Genomic DNA, 22304 nt, shown 5'->3' with positions numbered 1-22304 from the left:
CAGAGAGAGAGATTGAGAGGGCTGTTTGCAAAACTGTCAAGAACACAGAACAGCCCAAGTGTGAAAGCTATTCACCTTCACTTTATACCATTGATGGGTATAATAAAATATTTTTCATTCATCCATCAAAAAAGTTTGAGCTATTTACACATATATATATGCAGAATGCCCAATGTGATTTGGCATAAATGCTTTAAGCACATGCATTTCAGATGCAACCTACTTGTAGCTGCACAACTGAGAGTGTGAGACATCTGTCTTACGTGCTGGCTGATAATAAGCATCATGAATCTTCCCTCCAGATCCCACAGCACTTCCCAGACAAGAGGTTTGATTTGGCCTGGGCTTTCATGCAAAGCTTTCACTGAAGGCAAAAGCAATTCCACGTGCAGAAGAGCTCACTGCACTCCCCAGACAGAGACTTCTGGGGGGTGAAGCACTGCAGCTTGAGCCAGAGCTTTGTTCTCAGGAGAATAGTCTTTTCCCCCTAAAATACCCGAGCCAGAAATGTTAAAGAGTCATGTTAACATTAATGTCCAAACAAAGACAGAGGACATGTTCTGTGAGACTCCTCTGTAAAAATTTATAGCTTTATCACGCTTTTAAAGGAAAGAAAAAAGGCATCTGCTGCTCCAGCACGCTGAAAAGAAAAAAAAAAAAAGGAAAAAAAAAAAAAAACAACATGTGGAGGATTATACAAAAGCATAGAATAGTCTTTTGTGACGTGAGGAATGGACAAAAAGTCAGTAAAGGAAGAAACAGTGTCCATTTGTAAATGGAGGATCATTTTGTTTCCATGTATTTATAGCCATAAAATATTTTATTTTCTGGTTTTACACTGAAAGGGAGAAGTAACTTAATTCTGATATTGTGGTGTTAACCATATGAAAAGCAGCTTTGTTGCAATTGATTTTGCTCAATTTCACATGTACACCCACACCCATACATATGCTTGTAAATGCAGAGGGATACAATGGGCAAATTTGTGAGGTAAACTCACTTTCTAAAATAAACCTTTTAAAACAAGGGTTTTTTTAATAAAATCTCAGACAGGAAAAATAGGTGTTAGAGCTGTCTGGAAATAAAATTTTGAATTTTAAATACCTTCCAGAAATATTTGTAAAATTATCAGAAATGTTCCTTGAGTCTAGTCAGAGAGTGATTGAAGGGATTTTTCATTGCCACCACTTGAATTTCATCTGGCCATATTTACATGAATGGATCACATTTGAAGAGGGAGACATACATTTGGTTTTCAAGATTGTCGCGTTTTGATTTTTTTGTCTTAGTTTTACAGATATTTATGTAGAAAGATTTTTTGCTTGAAAATCATGAATATAAAATTCAGTATATTTACACATTCTGAATGAAGCCCATAGAAGTAAGTGCTACAAAGTAAAATTCATATACAGTGAAAATCTCTAGCATTAATTACTCCTGAATGTTTGTGAGTACCCAAAATCCTGACATAAAAGCTGTAATTTCTATGCAAAGTAGATAGGATGATTGAGTTATAATTAAAATGGTAATTATACCCTTAATGCTCTGTATTTGACTTTTCAAAAAAAAATGTTATGCTCCAAGAAAAGCTATTTAAAGATCAGAGAAAAATGTTTGATAAATGAATGTATTCAAGGCAGTCTAGATCTTTTAAAATCCAGTTACTGATTTTTGCATGCTTTCATGTATAGTCTGAAACATTTTCTTCATTTATTTTGGTCCATAGAAATAATAAAAAATCATTGGAACGTGAAAATTTTAAATGAACGCAATATTCTCTAAGTTGATATTTAACATGATAAATATTTGAAATGTTGGAGGACATGCAGCAGTATTCACTTGCTGACTAAAATCCTGGTCTTCATCCTCTTAACTGGGCAACGCCAAGGAAAGAGCTGGTGGGAATTTGGCAGCCCTGTAGTTCCCCCCTGGCCGTTTTGAGCACAGGACAAATACATTTGACAGGACAAATACATTTCCTTCGATCCCTCACTGACTCTTTAGAATTAAAGCAAGAGCACCTAAAGCTGTACATGAAATGTCAGCAGTGGCAGTGTGGTGGAGCCGTGCCAATATCCGAAGATGTACGGCTTGCTGGGAGGCGCTGGGAACGCTGGCACTGGCGGAGGCGACGCCCGGCTGCTTCGCACTCACCCCGCCACGGTGCCCAGGTGGTGGGAAAGGGCAGGAGAGCAGTATTGTAAATGCAGGGGAACCCAGTGGGAAGAAATGATGATGTCTGACTCAATTCAGAAGGCTGAATTATTTCTTTATTACAACTATGCTAAAATACATTAATATACTATATAAAAGGAGGATACTAAAACTACATACTATTTACTCTGACCCTATCTCTAACTCTAACACAACTCGTGACCCTCTCTCGAGACTCCAGCCCCAGGTGGGTTGGATTGGCCATCGCTCAAACAATCCTCACCAGAATCCAATCAAGCAATCACCCCAGGTAAACAATTCTCCAAACACATTCCACACAGGAAAAACAAGGAGCAGAAATAGAAATTGTTTTCTCTTTCATTTCTCTCTGAGAAAAGTCCTGAGAGGGAAAGAAATGTGCTTGCCACAGAGCAGCACCCAGGGGGTGGGATGTGCCTGCAGATCCAAGAGGATCCATGCAGCAGAGCATGGCCATTTCCCAGCTGCTGCCAAACTCGTGTTATTTGCACATGTGCACCCATCTGCCCATGCAATCGGTATGTCCATGCTGGGACTCTGAGCATCTTGATTCACTCTGCAGTTGGTACAGCAGCCCCTTTCCTCCTCAGCTAAGCACTCCTCAGGGCAAAGTAAAAGGAGGGTCTTAGGGAGCTAAAAACAAAGTAAAATTGGTAAAGTTGTGCAGTCTTAGATACCTGGTTTTTTGCAGCACATCTCAGCAAAGCCCCTTTGCCTCCATCCAACTATCTAACCCACATACACATCACTTATCTTGGACTTCTTTCTTGGACTTATCTTGGGCTTTCTTTCTTATTAATTTTCAAACCTGATTGAAAGTTTTTCCTTGTGTCCAACAAAAAGCACAATAAGGAGGATTTAGGACAGAACTTTCCAATTTTTGTAAACTACAGAGCAGTGATTTCCTAGTTTCTAGCCAGCTTTCTCTAGCATTAATTAAAAAAAAAAAAAAAAAAAAAAAAAGGAGCCAAGGGCCTTCCTGATGCTGGTTTATTTTTCTGCTCACCAGTGGTGGTGAGGAACTGTGAGCAGGCTCTGAAATTGGGGTAAAGCTGAAAAGTCTCTGAAGGAAATTAGCTTCATTCCTGTTACATACTGTCCCTCCTCATCCAGTACCTGATCCAAAGCCAGGGCTAACAAGTAGACCTCCTCCTGAGGATGAACAATACCCAGGATATTAATCTGTTTGGAAATGTCTCGTGCCTGATAACAGGGATGATCACATTCCCCAGTGTGTGCTCTGATGTGTGGCAGGTTCTGTTTGTCCAACACCAGGTTGTACCACCAAGATCCGGGATCATCATATTCCCCTCTCATTCCCATGTACCTGTAATGCTCAAGATCCACTTCTACTCCAAGCAGACTAGAAATGGTGGCAGGAGAAAAAAAGAAATTAAAAACTCATCTGGAGAGTAAGAGGGGAAGGAGCTTGTGTGTGATAACAAGACAAACGTTTGTAAAGAGCATCAGTGTTATTCAGAAAAAGCAGTAAAAAGCTGTAGAGGAAAAACAATGGTAAACAAGCAAGTAGTGCATGAGGAAGAAGGGAAAAACCTGTAAGGAAAGGTAGGAGACAAGGATTATTGGCTGTCATCTCCTCTTGACATTTGTGAAATCTTTTCATCTTGAGCAAGTCTGTTTCCATACCCCACATCTTGTTTCATACGGTGGTTTATAGTCTATCTGCAATCTGTAATTGAGAACTACTATTTTCAATCCCCTGCAGTAAGTTCTGAGTCACTGATTTTTAGTCATTGAGATTTTTAGAAATAGTATTAGTTAGCAAAAGACATGCTACAGGTATTTATCAATGTTAGCTGGGCTGAAAACAATGCATTGGTAGGTATCACTGATAGCCACCAGCTATTCCAAATTTCTACAGCTGTAAAATGAAATAAAATGCACAAGAAAAGAATTTTAAAACTTTGCATAAAAAGCTGAACACATAAAATAGCAGAAGTGTTCCATTTTTAAAGACACAGGAAGTCTAAACCAAAGCCTGCTTAAGCAAAGGTAAAAGTCTCAATAGATCTCTGAGCCAAAGCTTGGCTCAGATTCTGAATTCTTTCCTTAGTAATATGACTGCATTCTTATAGAAAGACTTTGAGGGAGGTGGAAAGAAAAAACTTCCTGAAATTATTGGTGATGGTGGATTCAGTAGTTGTTTTTTTTAAGTGCTTTGTCCACTAAAATTAGAGCATGTTGGATGGCAGTCTCAGCCACATATAAATGGGCTTGCCACATGAAAATGGATGTGACTCACCCTACTCTTACTAACTGGGGATGTCAGCAGCTGTGGTTCCTTTGCCAAACGTGGCACAAACATGTGCCAGTCCTTAATAAGTGTTTATTTCTTCTTCACATAATACTAGTGCCTTTTGAGCTAGGTTTTACATTTGAGGTTTCTAAACCAAAATTCTCAGCATAGATTGTGTACTGTTTCTTGGCTTTGCTAATCTCTTAAGAGACTGTTAGAAAATTTTGTGCTATGAATGTTCATGGATCCTTGACTTTCCAGGGAAAAAAAAAAAACAAAAACAAAAAAAAAAAAAAAAAACCAACAAGATCAGCAGTAAAGACAGCTCTTCCTGTACTCTGCATTATGTAGAATCATAGAAACATAGAATGGTTTGGGTTGGAAGAGACCTTAAAATTCATCCAGTTCCAACCTCCTTGTCATAAGCAGGGATGCCACCCACAGACCAGACCCCATCCAACCTGGCCTTGAGCACTTCCATGTATGCCTGTGAAGCTGCTGCAAGCTCCAAAAACACTCTTGCCAGGCACTAAATCAGGACAAGAATCAGCCCACAGTCTCCTTAAGGCCAAGAAAGCCTTAAAACAAGAAGTCCTTAATGGCACTGGTGTTGCTGGCTGAGATGGAGCCCCATGGCCAAATACTGTTGCTGAGGGGCTTTCTCTGGCCAGTGATATCTGGTCAAAGTCTGCTGTATTTCTGGTAGGACGGGTGTGTAATTCCCTGGAGAGCTCATAGATTATTCTTTTCTATCAGCCAGTACACAAAGGCAGTGGCTGCTGCTGGAGCTACATAGTGAAAAGTGGTTGACCCATCTCCTGTAAGGTGTTGACAGCTCATGCAGTCCTCTGTTTTCCTGGCAGGGCAACCAAGAAGGCAAAATTAGCACCATGGCCCATTCATTTTAAACCCAGGAGGACACAAATAAAAGGATATGTTTGGGATATCATCTCCCATTGGTGTTGAATGTGTTGTATTACTGGTTTTATAGCTGAAAAATAAATGTTCGTTTTGTCTCTTTGATGACCTGTCCCATGTTGCTGACGTGCCAACACTGTAATTGCAATGCTTTGCTTTGCTACAGAGATTTCTTACTGAGGCCATGAGAGAGGTGATCCTTGGGGAGCTGCAGGCAGATAAATGCAGGAAGAGATACTGAGGCACAAGAGTTCCATAGCTGTTACAACAAAGTGATTGCAGCTTCTGTCCTGGTCTGTCATGCCTATACCAAAAAGCATTAGATGCTTAACATCCTTGATATCTCATAACATAAAAGGACAACCTTACATCTCGTTTATGCCTGCAGTGAGAATGAACTCTTCAAAGACCTCCAACCATCTCCCTCTGCAATCCTGATACTTAAAAAACACAAGGGAAGCTCATGTTTTGTCCTTTTCTGTGGTATGGCAATATATATTGCAATGACAATAATTTCCCTCAAGGCTCCCAGTTGTCCCATGAGAGATTTGCCATCATCCTTGCCTTGAAAAATTTCTTTGTACCTCTTTGGGATTTGTTCTGTAGGTTTTTTTCAGTTCTAGCTAGACAAAAAAATATTAAGGACAAAAAACAAATATCAAATCTGAGATGTGAAAGTTTGGTTAGAGAAAAATGGTAACACTACTACATCTCTGTTAGAAGTTGGTGTTAGTCTGCCAACAGTTAAACCCTAATGTGATAAAGAAACCATAAAATACATGATACATAGCATAGATTTTAGCAAAACATTTGCTGAGATGTGATGGAAATGTCATCTATAAAAAGCCTCCTTAACTACCTTAATATATATAAAATGGCAATCTACAATTTGGCATGACATATGCATATATATATATATATATATATATACACTCGTATATATAAAGTATGTGACAAAATACAGCTGCACCACATCATTTTAGCCAGCAAGGGTAAGCCTTTCTTACTTTGTTTGTTTTTCAGGTCAGAGGGTCTGTGATAATTTCATTAGCTGCTGAAACATATTTTTACTGTGTTCCAAGGACAGTGTTAAGTGCACAGGACTCCTGTTACTGGCAATGAAAATTAATATCCAGGACATTGCAATAGGATCTGAACATCTCTCCACAAAAACATGGCAATGTGATGAATGTAGAGCTAAATGCTGTGTAGGTGAGGGGATTTTATTCCATTTCCAGATCACTTTATTCTGATCTCTTACTACTGGTACCTATTCAATATTTCTGCAGCACTCAAACTGGAGGGGTAGACAACCAATTGAATCTGCTGCTGAGCCAGTAGATCAGGACTCTTCCTGCAGTCAGTGCAAGAAATAATCTCGTATGAGAAGAGATGACCAAAATATGGCCACCATTTAGGGGTCTTGCATGACTCTGTGGGCTGACCACTGGAAATGAGGGTAGCTCATGAATGTACACCTCGAAATAACAACACCAAACATTCAAGGAAAGGTGTAGAATGCTCAGTTTTCTAAATCCACCTCTCCTAACAAGATTGTCCTACTATTGCCTTCTCCCTAGGGATAATTGCACTGCTTTTCCATCAGGGCACTCTGCCCCTCCAGCCTAAAGTTTGCTATCTTTGGCAGAGACATGTTACAGTTCACCACACTGTTTGTATTACTAATCAAGAGACAAACATTTGTGACATAAATTGATCCTTTCACAGCATAGTCTGAACTGAACCATCTCTTGATTGCCCATGGCAACAGAGGGGTGTGGTACCCTGGGACTCAGCTAAAACAGACTAATATGCAGGTTAGGTTTTAAGAACATGCTGGATTATAAAAACAAGGAAGAAGAAATCTAAGGGAGGAGGAATGTAAGAAAGAAGACATAAGGAAAGCCTATGTTGGCCATGGGGGACAGAGAGACTGAGATACAATTGTGTTGCCCAGCCATGTATTACCCAACCATTTGTCAAGACAGATATTTTGGGGCACAATGTGAGAGTGGTGAGAAACCATCAAAAAAAAAAAAAAAAAGAACAAAGTGGCTCTGTGAAGCTCAGGGAGGGCTTGAAGGTGTACATCTTTGGTGAAAGGATATCTTGGTACTGACACTAGACCCACAGAATGATGTTTCCCAGTTCAGTGACCTTGTAGTGCACTGTCTGCATTGCATAAAAGAAAATGTTATTATTGCTGCATTACTTCACAATTAACTAAATGTTAAAATGCAGTAGATACCCACCATTTCCCTGCCAAGAGATATGACTTTTCTCTCTGTCTCTCACAGTCTCTTTTTCTTGTTTTAAATCACTTTCATTTCTAAACATACACAGACATTGTGTGAATCAGACCAGCGGTGCTCAAGCTTGCAGAGAAACCCAGGGCTTTTTGATGTTTTGTCAGTTGTAATCAATGAAAGCAAGTCTGATGCTTTTAAATTCCTATCTGAAGTTTCCTTCCATTTACCTTGCAAAGCACAGGAATTAGACCTGCAGCATATAACTCTGCAGTGAGAAAGGAGCAAAAGACTGGCCAGGTCAGTGTGTTGTGTGCCATATTCATCCACACATACCTGCATGCTTTCATACTCACACTGTTCTGAAAAGAGGAAAAAAAAAAAAAAAACACAAACCACTGCTAGAGGAGACTGTGCCAACCTGCTACTCACCTGTGGAAGTAAACTACCCAGATTAATTACCTGACAAAGGCTGGACTGCAGCTGTCAGCTCAGAACAAGAATTGTGTGTCAACGAGAACCAAAACTGGAGACATGTTGGAAGGGCTTTTTGTACACCAGGTTTTTTCTTTTTTCATTTTTTGCTTTTTACTTCTGAGAATTTCCCCACTATTGCTATCACTTACTATTTGCCTTGCAGTCATATCAAGGTGCACTGGAACATGCCTGCATTGGGATAAATTCTGCACAGACATGGAGCAAGATTGCTGCCAACCACAAAGCCACACAGTTCTAACAAAATCAGGAATACCAGTGAAATATCTGCAGTGTTAATCATATCACACAGGTGGTAGTTAAAATGACATTAGCTGCATGAGCTAGCATTTGGAGTTTTTTATTCTTCCTGGTTCCCTCACAGGACTCAGAAGTGGCACCAAGATGAGCAGTTTTTCTCCTGGTGTAGGCACCTTTCATGCTCGTGTTGCTGGGTGCAGGATCCAGCTGCTCTCAGGGCTCACCATGGCCACAGTGCCAGTGCTGGCTGTGGCTTTTCTGCTTGTCATCCTGTGCTGCCTACATCTCAAGCCAGGTGCCATGCAGAGTGGAGGGGTGGGCAGGACAGAGCTGGGCCATAAACTGAAGTAAAACAATACTTTGGCCCTCACCTGTATCAGAGAAGTCAGATGCATGATTTCTTGAGTGCTCCCATTTTACAGACTGGAAATTGAGGCAGGGGCTGGTGGCATGCCTGGCATCATCAGGCTGCAGGCAATTCAGGCACAGGGGCAGAAATTCACCCCACATCCCTGAACCTTCAGCCTCCCCATTCCCTGCCTGCCATTCACATTCACAAGCACTTTTTTGTGCTAGTTTGACCACAGCGAAACCAGCATTATGAGGAGTTGCAGTTTGAAGCCCTTACACAGACTCAGGAAGGGTTCTGATCCTGTAGATGAAATACTTGCAGTGCAGGCAAGGGTGACCAGGCCAGCAGTGAGAGTGTAAATCACTGCTCACCCCAGAGCTGCCTGAGCTGCGACCTCATCCCTTACACCTCCAGTTGTTTGCAAAGCTTTTTTTCCACCCAGAGGGAACTTTCAGTCAGATGTGTGTAAAAATTCTCAGATTAATTTGATTTTTGGGAGGAGGCAGGGGGATTTAATTGAGAGGGTTTTTTGTTTGTGTTTATTTCTCCCCTCAGAGCTGCCTTTCATTGCACATTTACTAGTTCTGGAAGACAACACCCTGCTGACACTTAGAGAAGCATCAGTGAATAAAGTCTGTTGTACAGGCTGCAAAGCCATCTGGACTTTCTGCTGAAAAGGTTGGACATGGTTTTAGGCAAGATTTTATCACATCTGAAAAAAAAACCTTCTGTACTCAGTACCTCTTCCAAGGTTGATGTCAGGGTGGGTTTTTTTTTTTTTTCTTTTGTCAGTTGCAAAGCAAAAAAAAATGACAAACAGTTGGAAGGCAGTAAGGATGGAGATATAAATCTCTAGAGGAAGCTTTGTCAAAGGTAGTGGAGTATAAACAAAAAATAAATTAGTTTTGGTGTTATCAGAAACTGGACAGCTTTTGATTTGTATAATAGTTTGTCTGAGTTTCCACACCACCTATGCAACGCCTCTGTGAGGCAAAGTACAGATTCACTCGACAGAAGAAGTGAAGAAAATGGTTAAACAACAATCACAGGAGGAGAAAGGAAGAAAAAAGACAGGAAGACAAAGGTGCAATGGCAGACAGCCTTGAAATCCTTCATTTTTTTTGCTTGTATTATTTCCAGAAATTCCGAGCAGAATGTTTTACCTTGCTGTCCATATTAATCAGTTCTTGAGTCCAAGAATTTTGTGTATCCCTTGTGTTCTACACCCCCCTTGCTCAGGTTTTGGCAGGACAATTTCCTAGACTGAAAAGGTAGCATGAGGCTTCTGTGCCAGCTCCTCCTGGCTGAGGATCCCTGTGAGCAGAGCAGGAGAGAGAAGCATGCTGAAAGTAATTTATTGGAGTGCCCTTTAGGTTATGTGCAGCTTAACAAGTGAGCTAACAACCAGCGATTACCTTAGAAATACAGATTGGTGAGAAGGTTTTATATATTCTGAGAGCTGGGTATGAAGCTGGATATTCCTCTTTTCTCGCCAAAATTGCTGTCTGAATTTCAGGAGATCTTTTCTTACCCCACAGCTGTAAAAAGGAGCCCAGATATGTAATGCCAGACCCCTTAGAGATACTTTCAGGTATCCTTCCTCAAGTACAGTGTGCTGGTAAAAAGAAACATATTTATATTTGTATTAGCCTTTTTTCTTTTTTTCTGTAAAGGAAGAATTGTACATTTCTTGGCTTTAGCACTGACTTACCTGAGCAAAATATTAGAGCAGATTATCTCTCAATTTAATTATCAATTTATGGGAATAAATATATTTACATGCCTTACATAAATTTTATAGGATTTGGTCAATATGTAGGTAAATTTCTTTGATGTTTTTCTCTAAGTACATAAATAACTAGAAATAATAATTTTCAACTTAATTACTGGTTTTATCCATTTATTCCTTTTCTTCTTCACAAAAAGCTCTTATTTTACTGCCCACTGAGAAGAAATCACTTAAAACAACTTTCCCGTGATGAGGAATTTTTCTAAAAGATTTTATTTGCTGTAAGAAATCTGAGGTCTCACTGAAAATTGTGACATTGCCCTTAACTGCAGGCAGATATTTTACACCTCTCTCAGAGGAATGGTCACAAGGGAAGGCCATCCTGTGGAGGACAGCCCACACAGTGTCTCCTGAGTTCTTGCTTAAAGGCAAGTCTAGTGAGGCAAGAGGTTTTGCCCAAGAGTATTGTCACAAGGTTTAAAAATTACATTCTCATGTTTTAGGTGTGAACACTTGGTTAGGAGTTTCTTGAGTGGAGGGGAAGGTGATGAGACAGCGATGTTAGGGATTTAGAACATGGGCTAAAAGTAAGATTGATTTTTTGGCTTCACATGCATGTTCTTGGCAGGTATTTAAAAAAAAAAAAAAAAAACTCTTTATTTCAGCATTGTTGTGTTAATTCTTTGTGTTTATCCAGTAAGGGACAGCAAATCAGGGAAGGGCTGTTTGAACTCTGGTGCCAGGCACACACCAGTCCCAAATGACTCTGAGGGTGCCTGAGTGGCAATTGGGACTCAGGGGAAATCATGGTTCTGCCTCTCCTAGCAAAAAGCCACCCTGGATGATGGTAACTACCCCTGGTAACTACACATTTGAGAAGAAGCCCAGAGAAGGGTGAGGTAACATGAAATGCAGTTTCTCTTACCACCCCTCTCAGACAAGAGGAAGTTTATTAGCAAGGTTACAACCAAATTTTGAGAACCATTACAGCAAATGACAGCAAGATCTTTAACAAGAAGAAAGGAAAAAAATCCAATGTCCATTTAGCAATTGCCATGCAAAGTATTATATGCCTTGCTCTGCAGTGATTCAGAAAGTTGAGTTGTGCCATGCCTTGCTGGGATCAGCAGTTCAGAATAGATTAAATTTGTTTTGGACACTGGCTGTGCCCTGCTTTATCTAACAAAGCACATGTGTGACGGGAAAGGCGCTTAATAGCACAGACCATTAATGAGAACCATAAACACACAGGCATAGATTTCCCAAATGATGGTCAAGGGATTTGAGCAAGCGCTGTTCTCTCCCTGCTTTGAGCACTTACCCAAGAGCTGCTAACTGCTTAAGCTTTGGGAAGAGAGTGAACCTCAAGCAGCCAGGAGAATTGTATGTGACAAGGGCTTTGCCACCATCAGTTTCCAAAGGATATTCGTTTTAATGCAAGATAAAGCAAGGAAACTGAAAACTGAAAAGACATTTCTCAGATAAAGGATTGATTTTATTAAAGAGAGGCAACTCATAATATTAAACTAAAACCTAGCTTTTTATAGAGACCATAAAAGTGTTTTTACAGAGTTAGCTGTTCCTAGACACTGGTGGCTTTACAGAGCTTTTATCTAGTTAAAGAAAACCCATTGGTGCTAATTTAATATCTGTAGTGTACAACAGCTTGACACCTGAGGCTTGTCCTGAAGCAGGCAAAAGGCTGCAAAGCAAACACTACTTCATTTTTTGAATTATTCAGCATTTGCAGCCAACCTTATGTGTGCCTCTCTAGGAAGAAGGCTTTTGGATTAATGATCAGTAAAAGAAAAGTAAAAAGGCAAACAACCATTCCTTTCTGATGTTTGTTAGCAGGTGCAATATTGACCTCAGGAATGATTCTGCAAAATTGCTGTGGACATTCTTCATTAGCAGAGCTGTATGCAGAAGGAGCAGAGCTGGCAACCTAGCACGGCCTCCTTTAGGGAACAACTGTTCATGTCAGGGGAAAAGCTTGTTTCCTCTAAATTCATTGAAATGCTGCCTATTGGTAGCATCTCTTTAGAGCAAGATGAATGCAGACAGCAATGAATCAACCTCAAATAGAGGGGCCCATACATTAGCATCCTAACATTAGCACACTAATGTAAATTTAAGGATTCTAATTAAACCTTTATTCAAAATGTTTTCCTACTAAATAGAAAATCTTATTTTTTTGGAGGAGCTGAGGCATTTGGATTTGACAGCATTTCCTTTTTCAATAATATGCTTATTATATGTGTTCTGTTTTCTTTCAGTCACTCCAGGGGTTTCTGAAGCAAATAAAAAGATATATTGTATTGTTTGATTGATTCCCTGTAGTCACGGGATATATTGAGAAAACAGACCAATTTTTTTCACTGAGCTTGTATAATAAATTTCACTTTGATCTTAATATTTCCTACTGTGGCTACACATTTCTTTTGAGATATTTAACACTGATTAATCTCCTATACAAGATCCCATAGTGGTACTCAGGTACAAATTCAGAAACTTTTTCACTATGGAAGAACTTGTATCGCAGCTTTTGGTTTCTAAATTTGTCCCTTCCCATTACCCCCAAATGCCCCAATAAAACTTGGGGTGTGTTTCCCCCATTTTAAATTTGATATTTGTGTGTAAAAAAATCAATATCTTAAGAAAAAGATCCATGAACTTCCAAACAGTACTTCTTTGCCAGTTATGATTAAAAGTTTCACTGAAAATATTCAAAACAATTTTATCAGGAGGCTTTTGTTGTCCCTAGTGAGTTTCAGATGCAGTGGTGGACATTCAGCTGACATTTAGCCACTCGGGAAACATAATAAGTGAGAAACCTACCACAGCCTTTAGGCATTGCTGAAGCATATGCTGAGTGTATGAGCAATTCAGCAAAATCTGATTACATGTGTTTTAGCAGACCTCCCATTCATTAAAATAGAGTAAAATCTAAAACCTAAAGAGTAAACCTAAAACTTGGGTAACCAAGTTTTACCAAAGATGGACCTTAACCAATCCTCCCATCCCATCTTTTTCTTATCTCAATTTTTCCATGTATGCAGTATCCTCCCAACTCCAGCACAGGCAGTGCTATAATCTTCATAAAGCCCTAAGTTTACTGTGAGGCACAAAAGAAAAATGGGTGAGAGTAGGAATTCTTTTTTTTTTAATCCCATTGTTGGATCTTTTGGGGCATTTCATCATTCTTCTGTCTGCCACACAGGGACTATGTTCAAAGCCTGCTTCACACAGCAGCCAGCACCGTGCTGATATTTAGTAAATGATCACTAATGATAGAAGCAACAGCGTGGAGGCAAATATGTTTTGTTGGCCTGGAAATTAGCAGAGCAATCAGCCTCCAGCCAGGGTGAGGGAGGAGAGGGAAGCAGGCAGCAAATAATCGCTCTGAGCCCAGGAGCCATGGCACAGTCTGGGCAAGCTGGCCAGGTCAGCCCAGGTCAGCCGAGCCACTGAGGAGCCTTCAATAATGCTGAGCAAACCTGGGACATTTGATGATCACAGAAATAAGGAATTCATGGAGGTAGCTCAGCATCATATGTAGCTAAAGCATTTGTAATAGGACTATGAACGGATGGGGGAGGGTGCTGAAAGTGATTCTTTTGACTGAATCAATAGGACCAGTTGATCTTCCTCATCCATCTTGATAAGAAAACTGTGAGGATACTTAGTGTCAGAAGTGCTTTATTGGAGTTTTCATTAAAAGCTCCATGTGGAAATGTGTACCCAGCTGCTGCCACATGCAGCTTGTGAAGCACAAGCCCCATCCCCCTCTAAAAAGCACAACTGAGAAGACCTCTCTGAATCAGGATGTACACAGGATATATCAGCACATTCAGCTAAAATGAAACATACAGACAGACAAAATAAAACCATCTAAGATAAAACAAAGCCCATATACACTGACCCTGAGGGGTAAGCCAGAACCAGACATAATGATCAATACTGTAGGAGTTATGATCAGTGAGAAATAATTACTGCACATCTCAAGGAAAAAACCACGATGAATTCCCTGGCAGGGCCTTGTTCCTTGAATAATAATCTGCAAATGCCTGCACAAGCTGAAGGAAGGCTGAGTTATGATAGGCTGTGGACTGCAGCCTCCAGTCTGTGTGACTCTGCTTGGAGAGGCTCATCACTGACAGTGCCATTTGCTTCCCAGTTTCCCTGAAATGGGGGTAAAAATTGTCCTTTTTTACCTCTGGATAAAGGGGGCTCATGGCAAAGCAAGTGGTTTGCACTGAGGCCGCCAGGAAGGAGGGCAAAGATGAGTCCAACCTCCAGTCCTCTGCCTGTGACCAGCTTCCTTCCTTCCTTCTTCCTTTCCTTCCTTCTTCCTTTCCTTCCCTTCCCTTCCCTTCCCTTCCCTTCCCTTCCCTTCCCTTCCCTTCCCTTCCCTTCCCTTCCCTTCCCTTCCCTTCCCTTCCCTTCCCTTCCCTTCCCTTCCCTTCCCTTCCCTTCCCTTCCCTTCCCTTCCCTTCCCTTCCCTTCCCTTCCCTTCCCTTCCCTTCCCTTCCCTTCCCTTCCCTTCCCTTCCCTTCCCTTCCCTTCCCTTCCCTTCCCTTCCCTTCCCTTCCCTTCCCTTCCCTTCCCTTCCCTTCCCTTCCCTTCCCTTCCCTTCCCTTCCCTTCCTTCTGTCCACACCTCCTCCTGCCTCTCCATTCCTCGAGGTCCTTGTTCAGGGCTCTCTGCTGTGCTGGGGGAGCCCCTGGCACTCCATTGATTTCAGAAGACCGATGATGGAGGGCAGGCCACGACCCTCAGCTATTTCTCTGCTCAAGGCTGCATCTTGAAGATGATGTAGTACCTGGGAAGAGCCTGACTAATTCATTGGCTTGAGGGTACAATCACTTATCAATGAATCTCCAACTAACTACAGCAAACTTATTTACAAGCCTGGGAAAAAAAAATGTGTAGCAATTTGCTCTACAGCCTGACCAGGAGCAGCTCCTCAGGATTGATCTCTGTGCTGTGTTTTCCTCCCCTCCCATTTAGACAGTGAGTGTTCTCTGCAGGAAAAACATACAAACTCCTACTGTCAATGAGTGTGTGTTTCCCACTTGGACAGTGAAAAGAACTAGGTGTGCATCTCCTTTTATCTGAAGAGAGTTGTGAACTTAATTCAGCCTGATCCCTATTCATCCTGTTCAACATTAAGCCCCCAAATGTCAGTGAGATTCTGGAAATAAAGTACTTGGGAGACAGCAAAAACAGAGTCCTTAGTGATATCTGTATAGCAGAATATTTCTTCCCATCCATATGCAAATCTAACCTTTTTGATATTTCAACCCTATAAACCCTAAGACAGGATTTCAATAGAAAATGTTTACTAAAGGCTTTCTCCTTTATAATCTATTGATTTTAATATCCTTACTATTCCTGCTGAATGTCAGTCTTACCCTGAAGACTCCCACTGCAAACTTGAACACATTTAATTATTTATACCATTTGAAATATTAGTGCAGAGAAATCCCTAAAAGTTTTTGGTTCTGTAATGGTGTGATCTAAAGTTTGATTTTCTTTTGTGAATAACAGAAGTAATTTGATATAGTAATCAAGGACGGATGAATACTTCAGACATCACAATGCAGTTATAATAGTAATGACATCTATTTTTCATCTTTTCAGACTCCTTGTATGTGTTAAAATACAGCTCATTAAGTACTGTAGGGTCTCTCAGTGAACAATTTAGCATTATGTTTTTTTTCTTCTGCCAGCAGCCTGAGCAAGAAACTTGTTTCCCATCAGAGGCAGAAGGCATTTAGGCAATATTCAATGTTTGAATGCAACCTAGGGCAGGTTTGCCCTTGGATGGGGGTCAAGCAGTCTTCTTTGCCTTACTTGTATCACTCATTGTATTCACAAGACTGACCTTGTCTCCCTGAGACAATTATTTTTTGTAAAGATGAACTTATGTGAGGACCTGTGAAAAGATTTTGGTAGCAGGCAAATCAAAGCAGAGGATTTTTTAAAAATTCAGCACCTTGAAGGTCAGTTCTTCCCCTGAGTCATGTGTTTTACTCCCAACATGCCCCAAAGCCAGAGTGATGGAGCTCACCCTGCCAGGCCAGGGTATGGGCATGCTTGAGCTCCCATCCCTGCCACTTGAGCCTTGTCTGGAACGTGTAAGAGTCAGGAATACTTCCACTGCCTTCAGTGGTAGTTTTGTACCAGACCCCAGTGTTCCGAGGGGATTAAACCCCTAGGCATAAGTCCCTCCTAAATTCAACACTCAATAAGTATTTGAGCATTTGTTCTTCCAAATTAGAAATTTTAAAATTTCTGACTGTCCATATCTTCCTATTTTTCTTCACCCCTGTCCCCCTTCTTTGAGCTGCAATTTCTCTGCCATTACATGATCAGAGCAATTGCATGCACCTCTATTAATTGCCCTGAATTTCTCTTTCACAAGGTAAGTTTCTAATCTTATTTTTCCCTCATCTTCAGAAATTTTCCCTTTTTCTTCTACCAACCTGATAGCTGTTCAGAAGCTGCCAAGATGTATTTGGCTCTTGTATTTACTCCAGATGGAGACTTTTATTTTCACTCATATCTGGCAGTAAGAACTGTGGTATCACCAAACACACCTTTTCTCTGAGATTGTTTTGATAGAAGAAAAGAATCGTTCCTTTCGCAGATGGTTTATAAGTTACTTCTGATGACAGATAATATAGTCTAGCCTAGATCCTTAAAGTTCAACAAGACTCACAATAGCCATAAATAGTTGGATTTTTCTGGTTTATATGCCCTCAGGAATAACCATCTGGATATGTATCCTTTAGTCGTCTAGGATTATTGTTTAAAACGAAAGCTAGAAAATACCTGGAATGAAATCTGTGGTTCTACACTGAGCAGGGATAAATGCAGCCACTCTTATCTCCATCATATCTGTCCTGTGTGCATTAGATATGTCTGTAACCAGTTAAGGTTTCCTAAGAAGCATTGAGAACCAGTATAAAGGCCCTAAATAGGCAGAAATGCTGTCACTGATTTCATTTCACAGAATTAGGTCAAGCCAAATAGCTGCTCTGGTGTGTGCTAGAGGCAAGGCAGGGTGCTGCATGGATGGGTAAAGGTGAGGAACCCAGTGCCACACCCAGCTCTGCCACTGGGCCAACATACAGCACCAGAGTATTCAAAGCTCTGAAATTAATGCTGCACAAGGAGCAATCTTCAGAGTATCAAATCTCTTGCAGGGCTGAGCCACGCACCTCTTCATTATTTTTTTCCATCTGAAAATATAAACTGCTTCTTTTCCTCCTTTCCATTTCACTTTGGAATATCCATTTGGAAATTTAGGGCAATATGATATCCTGGAAATGATCTCTCAGATTAGACACTCTTTCTGGTTGTTTTTCCAGCATTCTACATGTATTCATCTTTGTTACTCCTTTGCTTCCATGAGTTTCACTGGCATCCTTTTAGGCAATGGAATCAAGACAAAAAAATGTTCACCCGACTTATTTTAGCTAAGAGGCTTCATATTTAATGGATTTGCTGTTCTTTAATGTCCCAGGTCACTCCCTGAGATCAGCAAAGGCTGAATTTCTTATCGCCCTTATATGTTATCTGAAGTCATGTTGTTATTTCTCCTTTAGTGAGTCTCTTTGCTCTCGGGCTTTGGAACCCACTGCCAAATGAAGTAAAGAAAGCTCTGACTATGGGGAATTTCTAAATCCAAAGTTAAAAGTTATTTGTTCTGTTTAGCATTTTTAAAATTATTCTTTTAGGAATTGTATGTGCCTCTGAGCTAATTAACTCTTAATGAGCGCAAAATGCCCAGGGATGCAGACTTGGACGGTACAGGAGAAATGCAGACATGGATTGGACTGCAGTACTGCAGCAGATGACATTTATGATTTGAATCTTTTTTAAATGATGGTGCAGATATTTTTATTGAGATACTCTTCCCCCCCTCCCACCCCCCTGCCCCCGCCCCCCCCCCCCCCCCCATCTTTCTATTCTAAATAAAGCTGATCAGATTTTCAGTCCACCATATGGGGCCCAGTTATATCAGTCCTGCAAATACACTTTAGTTTTTCATTACGGATGAAGTCACTCTTCAGCAGGGAAAACAAGTTGAGAAACAAACTTTCATATTATGAAAGACAGGCAGTGTTCCAGCACTGAGCACTTAACCAGAGCATCAGGAAATCAGAACACCTGGCTGTGCCCAGCTCTGTGCTATTCCCCTGGACCAGTCCCTCACCCTTTTAGTGCCTTCACTCATTCATCTGTAAAGTGACTGTAATTGCGTTTATATCACAAGGGTGCCTTGATGCTTGGCAAATGAGAATTGACCCAAAATTCATCCTTCAGAAGCACTGTATGAGCAGTACCTAGCTCACATGGTAATTGTGGACAATTAGATTAGAAGCGGTATAAATGCAGTGAAAGTGAAATTCCATTTAGGAACTGTCAAACTGTTCTTGATAATTTTTCTTAGTTTTCATCTAATTCTAGTGTGGGATTTTGCATACATCTCCCAGAAAGGCTTTATGTGCCTCTTTTCTTCTTCTGCAACAAGACAGCATATTTTATTCCGTGTTATATTAAACTGTATTTTGGGCAAGTGGTTTGTTCCCAGAACAGTACCTTGGAAAGCTAGGTTTAGAGAAACAAAGAAAAATTATTGTGTCAAAGAAATCCTATCCTCTATGTATTTGAGCAAATTGCAATCACTGACAAGGATTGTACACAGAAAAAAAATTCCAGGTTTTATGAAAAGGGGTTTGCCTAAGTGTTGTTATGTTTTATTTAATTAGATTTTTTTTATACTTGCCATAATAATGTTTTAAAACTAAGCTGAATTTCTACAACAAACTGTAGAAACATATGGTGTAGAGCCTGCAGAGGCACTTAATGGCAGTAGCATTACTGATATTTCTGAGTTAGAACCTGCTTTCCTCTGAGAAATAGCTGTGTATTCTCCCAATTTAAAACACTGTTTTACTCCAACCTTTTTTCACTACAATTAACAGTTTGGGGAGGAAAAGAATGAATGTGATCTTCTTAAATACATTTCCTCATTTCTACATGGCTGTGGATATTTCAGGGCGAGGGAAGTTGTGTATCAGACTCAGCCTCTCCTCTATGTGTGCCATGAACCCACTTAATGAAACCAAGTGAATTAAAGGGGGCCTGTTTTACCAGGATCTCCCCCAGGTATATCAATCTGGAGATATACCTCCCCCAGCATATCCCAACACCAGAAGGAAAAAATGGAATTGTTGCTTGCTTGAGCCACTTTTCCTAACAAAGGCACAATCACTTGGGGCAAACCTGATTTCAGGATGCCAGGAGGTCTCTGTCAGTGCCCCAGGGTAAGCTCCAGCTCCCAGGAACTGCTTCCAGAAGGATTTGTAGCTACAGCATGGTTCCCTACAAGAAATCATATATCTGAAAAAAAAAATCCTTTGGATGTTAATTTTTATGTTCAGACTTGCAAAGCACTTTAAGAACAACTCATGCTCACAAAGAGTGTTCCACTGACTTATCTCTAATGCATGCTTGAGAGGCTCAGTGCAAAATGAAATGCAGAGATTAAGTAAATGAAAAGATACCAAACATTGCAGCAGGGAATCATTCCAAGTTGTGGTGTTCTCAGGAGCACCAGAGCTGGTTTAGGTTCATGCTCATCCATGCAGAGTCTGCAGAATTCACTTTTTAGACATTTTTAATCTGCTCTGTTTTAGTAACCAGGTTCCCAAGACTGTCCCTGGTGATTGCACTCATTCATACCTGAGGGTTCAGACCACACACACTCCAGTGCCCAGTTCATGGGAAAATTTGACCTTTCAAAAAAAATGCCATGCTCAGGAAGAGAGATGGCAAACCAGCCCCTCCCAAACCACTGCACACCCATGAACTGCAAGCAACATCTTTGGCAAGATTTGCAAGCAAAGACTCCCCATCACCCCAGTGCCTGTCAAGGTCGAAGCAGGATAGATCATGGTGCTCCTCTGGCAGATTCCTGAGCTGATTGTTTTGCCTTGGTAGCTGTGAGTCATTAAAAACTCACTTTGAATGAAGATATAGGTAGTTTTTACTGATAAACCAGGCCTCAACTCAGCTCTCAGTCTTCAGTGGGCTAATGGAAATTTTCAGTGGGCTCATAGAAATAAATGGTTTTGTAGGACACAGGTCCACCTCTTTAGCTTACTATAATTAAGTGCTTTAAGTTCCTGTGAGCTGGTGATGGACCAATGTCTTAACAAACTGAAAAATGGTTCAGCCCCTAAATCTTCCTTTACCCTCAGTCCTAGTCAATATGGGTCTCTTGGCTTTCATGCAGTAAATTTTCCATTTATGAGGATGATGTAGGAAGTCAAAGGAGGGATATTTGGTTTATCTTTGCTCAGATAGGTGGTATTTAATTCTAAAGTGGACCTCTCAGCAGCTGATATCAGGTGACTAATCTGCAGAAATGCCCAGGTTCCTCAGTCAAAGAAGTGAAAAAGTTCTTTCTGACTGTCTCTTTCAGGATTTCGCTGACTCCGTATACCAAATGGTTGCACAGAAGTTCCAGGAACTGACAGACAATTTCACTTCCATGCATGCACGCCACAAAACTCTTGCAGGCATTGTGATGACCAAAGGTAAGATATCCTCTCATTTATTTTCCTCTAGCATTTTTCATGACTAAGTAATACATTATTTACCTGGTTCACAATACTGAAGGATGACTTTACTCCCACACAGAAAAATTAATAGTAATGCAGTGAAAAGAGCATTAAATATTTACACCTCAAGTAAGTAAGTTCACACAAAAAATATTGGCAACAGAGTTGAAGATTTATTCATAAATATGTTGTTATGTTTCTTTGTTTACAGGACAAAATGCAGCCCTCTCTGATTTTTCATTTCCTTGCAGTCTGGGGAGACATTTAGTTATCAATAAAAGTAGTATTATTTATTAATTACTTTCTTAGGTCTGTATACACCAAGTTCTTGTTGTACAACATAAACTTTGTTTTAGACTGACAACAGAAACAAATGTGCTTTCCAGTTAAAAGAAACAAACACAGAGTATGTGTAATTTTAGTTCTGCTCTTCTCTAACCAGGAGAAATACTTATACTTACCAGCAGGGCCAAAATTTGGTATTCAGTCACGTTAAGACTTGACTGATTGACACTGTGGAAATCTTCAGTGCTTTGATGAAACAGCTGCATAGATGATCCTTCTTTGCAAGCACCCCTCAGTTGGGGCACCTCAGTATTTATGAGGATGTCAGCAGTGGAGATGCTTCCATAAACTTCATTTTCTCTCTGACTCTTGGAGCAGTGGGTCCAGCACAGAAATGAGAAGATAAGCTCGGAGGGGAAAGGCATATATAATTCATCCAGGCTTGTCTCACTCCTTCCTTTCAACAATTACATTAGCTAGGTTCAGTAGGGACAGTTGTGAATATTGCAAGACAGCAGGATGGAGACAGGATTTTCTGATGGATCTTTTCCAACCACAGAGCCTAAACGCAGATATGATTTCTCTGCTGAGAATCTCCTTTTTTGATGTGAAAAGAATAAGTAACCATATTTAGTATGAAGGAAAATAAAAAGGAAGTGTGATTGACTTTGGGATGTGAAAGAAGCACACTAGACCCAGCATACCAGCTGCCTTGTCATTGTCAGATTTCTTGACTGTGGCTTTCATCAGATTTAAACAAAGTGCTATAGTTTTTTTAGAGGAGCTCTTTCCAAGCAGAAGCACAAGGAAGAATGTTTAAATATACTTTTTACAAGAAACTAAGCTACAGGAGCCAAGAGCTGTTGCTTTAATCACATGTAGGGGTAGAGCACAGGGGAGGTTACACTTACTCAGTGTAAGAATTGTAAGAAATGCCTGTACAAATTTCATC

At 40.5% G+C, this 22304-nt stretch overlaps 1 protein-coding gene across 3 annotated transcripts in view; it reads left to right on the top strand.

Annotated features, from left to right (window-relative positions):
- The window catches only part of ADARB2 (adenosine deaminase RNA specific B2 (inactive)), a 303538-nt gene that overhangs the window by 223989 nt on the left and 57245 nt on the right, over nt 1-22304 (top strand). For all 3 annotated transcript variants that reach the window (XM_072925331.1, XM_030264306.4, XM_072925332.1), the window contains one exon: nt 20929-21043. In XM_072925331.1, coding sequence (XP_072781432.1) covers nt 20929-21043 — 115 coding nt within the window. The remainder of the gene's footprint in view (nt 1-20928; nt 21044-22304) is intronic.

Source organism: Taeniopygia guttata, chromosome 2, assembly GCF_048771995.1.
Source record: "Taeniopygia guttata chromosome 2, bTaeGut7.mat, whole genome shotgun sequence".
NCBI lineage: Eukaryota > Metazoa > Chordata > Aves > Passeriformes > Estrildidae > Taeniopygia > Taeniopygia guttata.
This window is presented reverse-complemented; position numbering and strand designations above follow the sequence as displayed.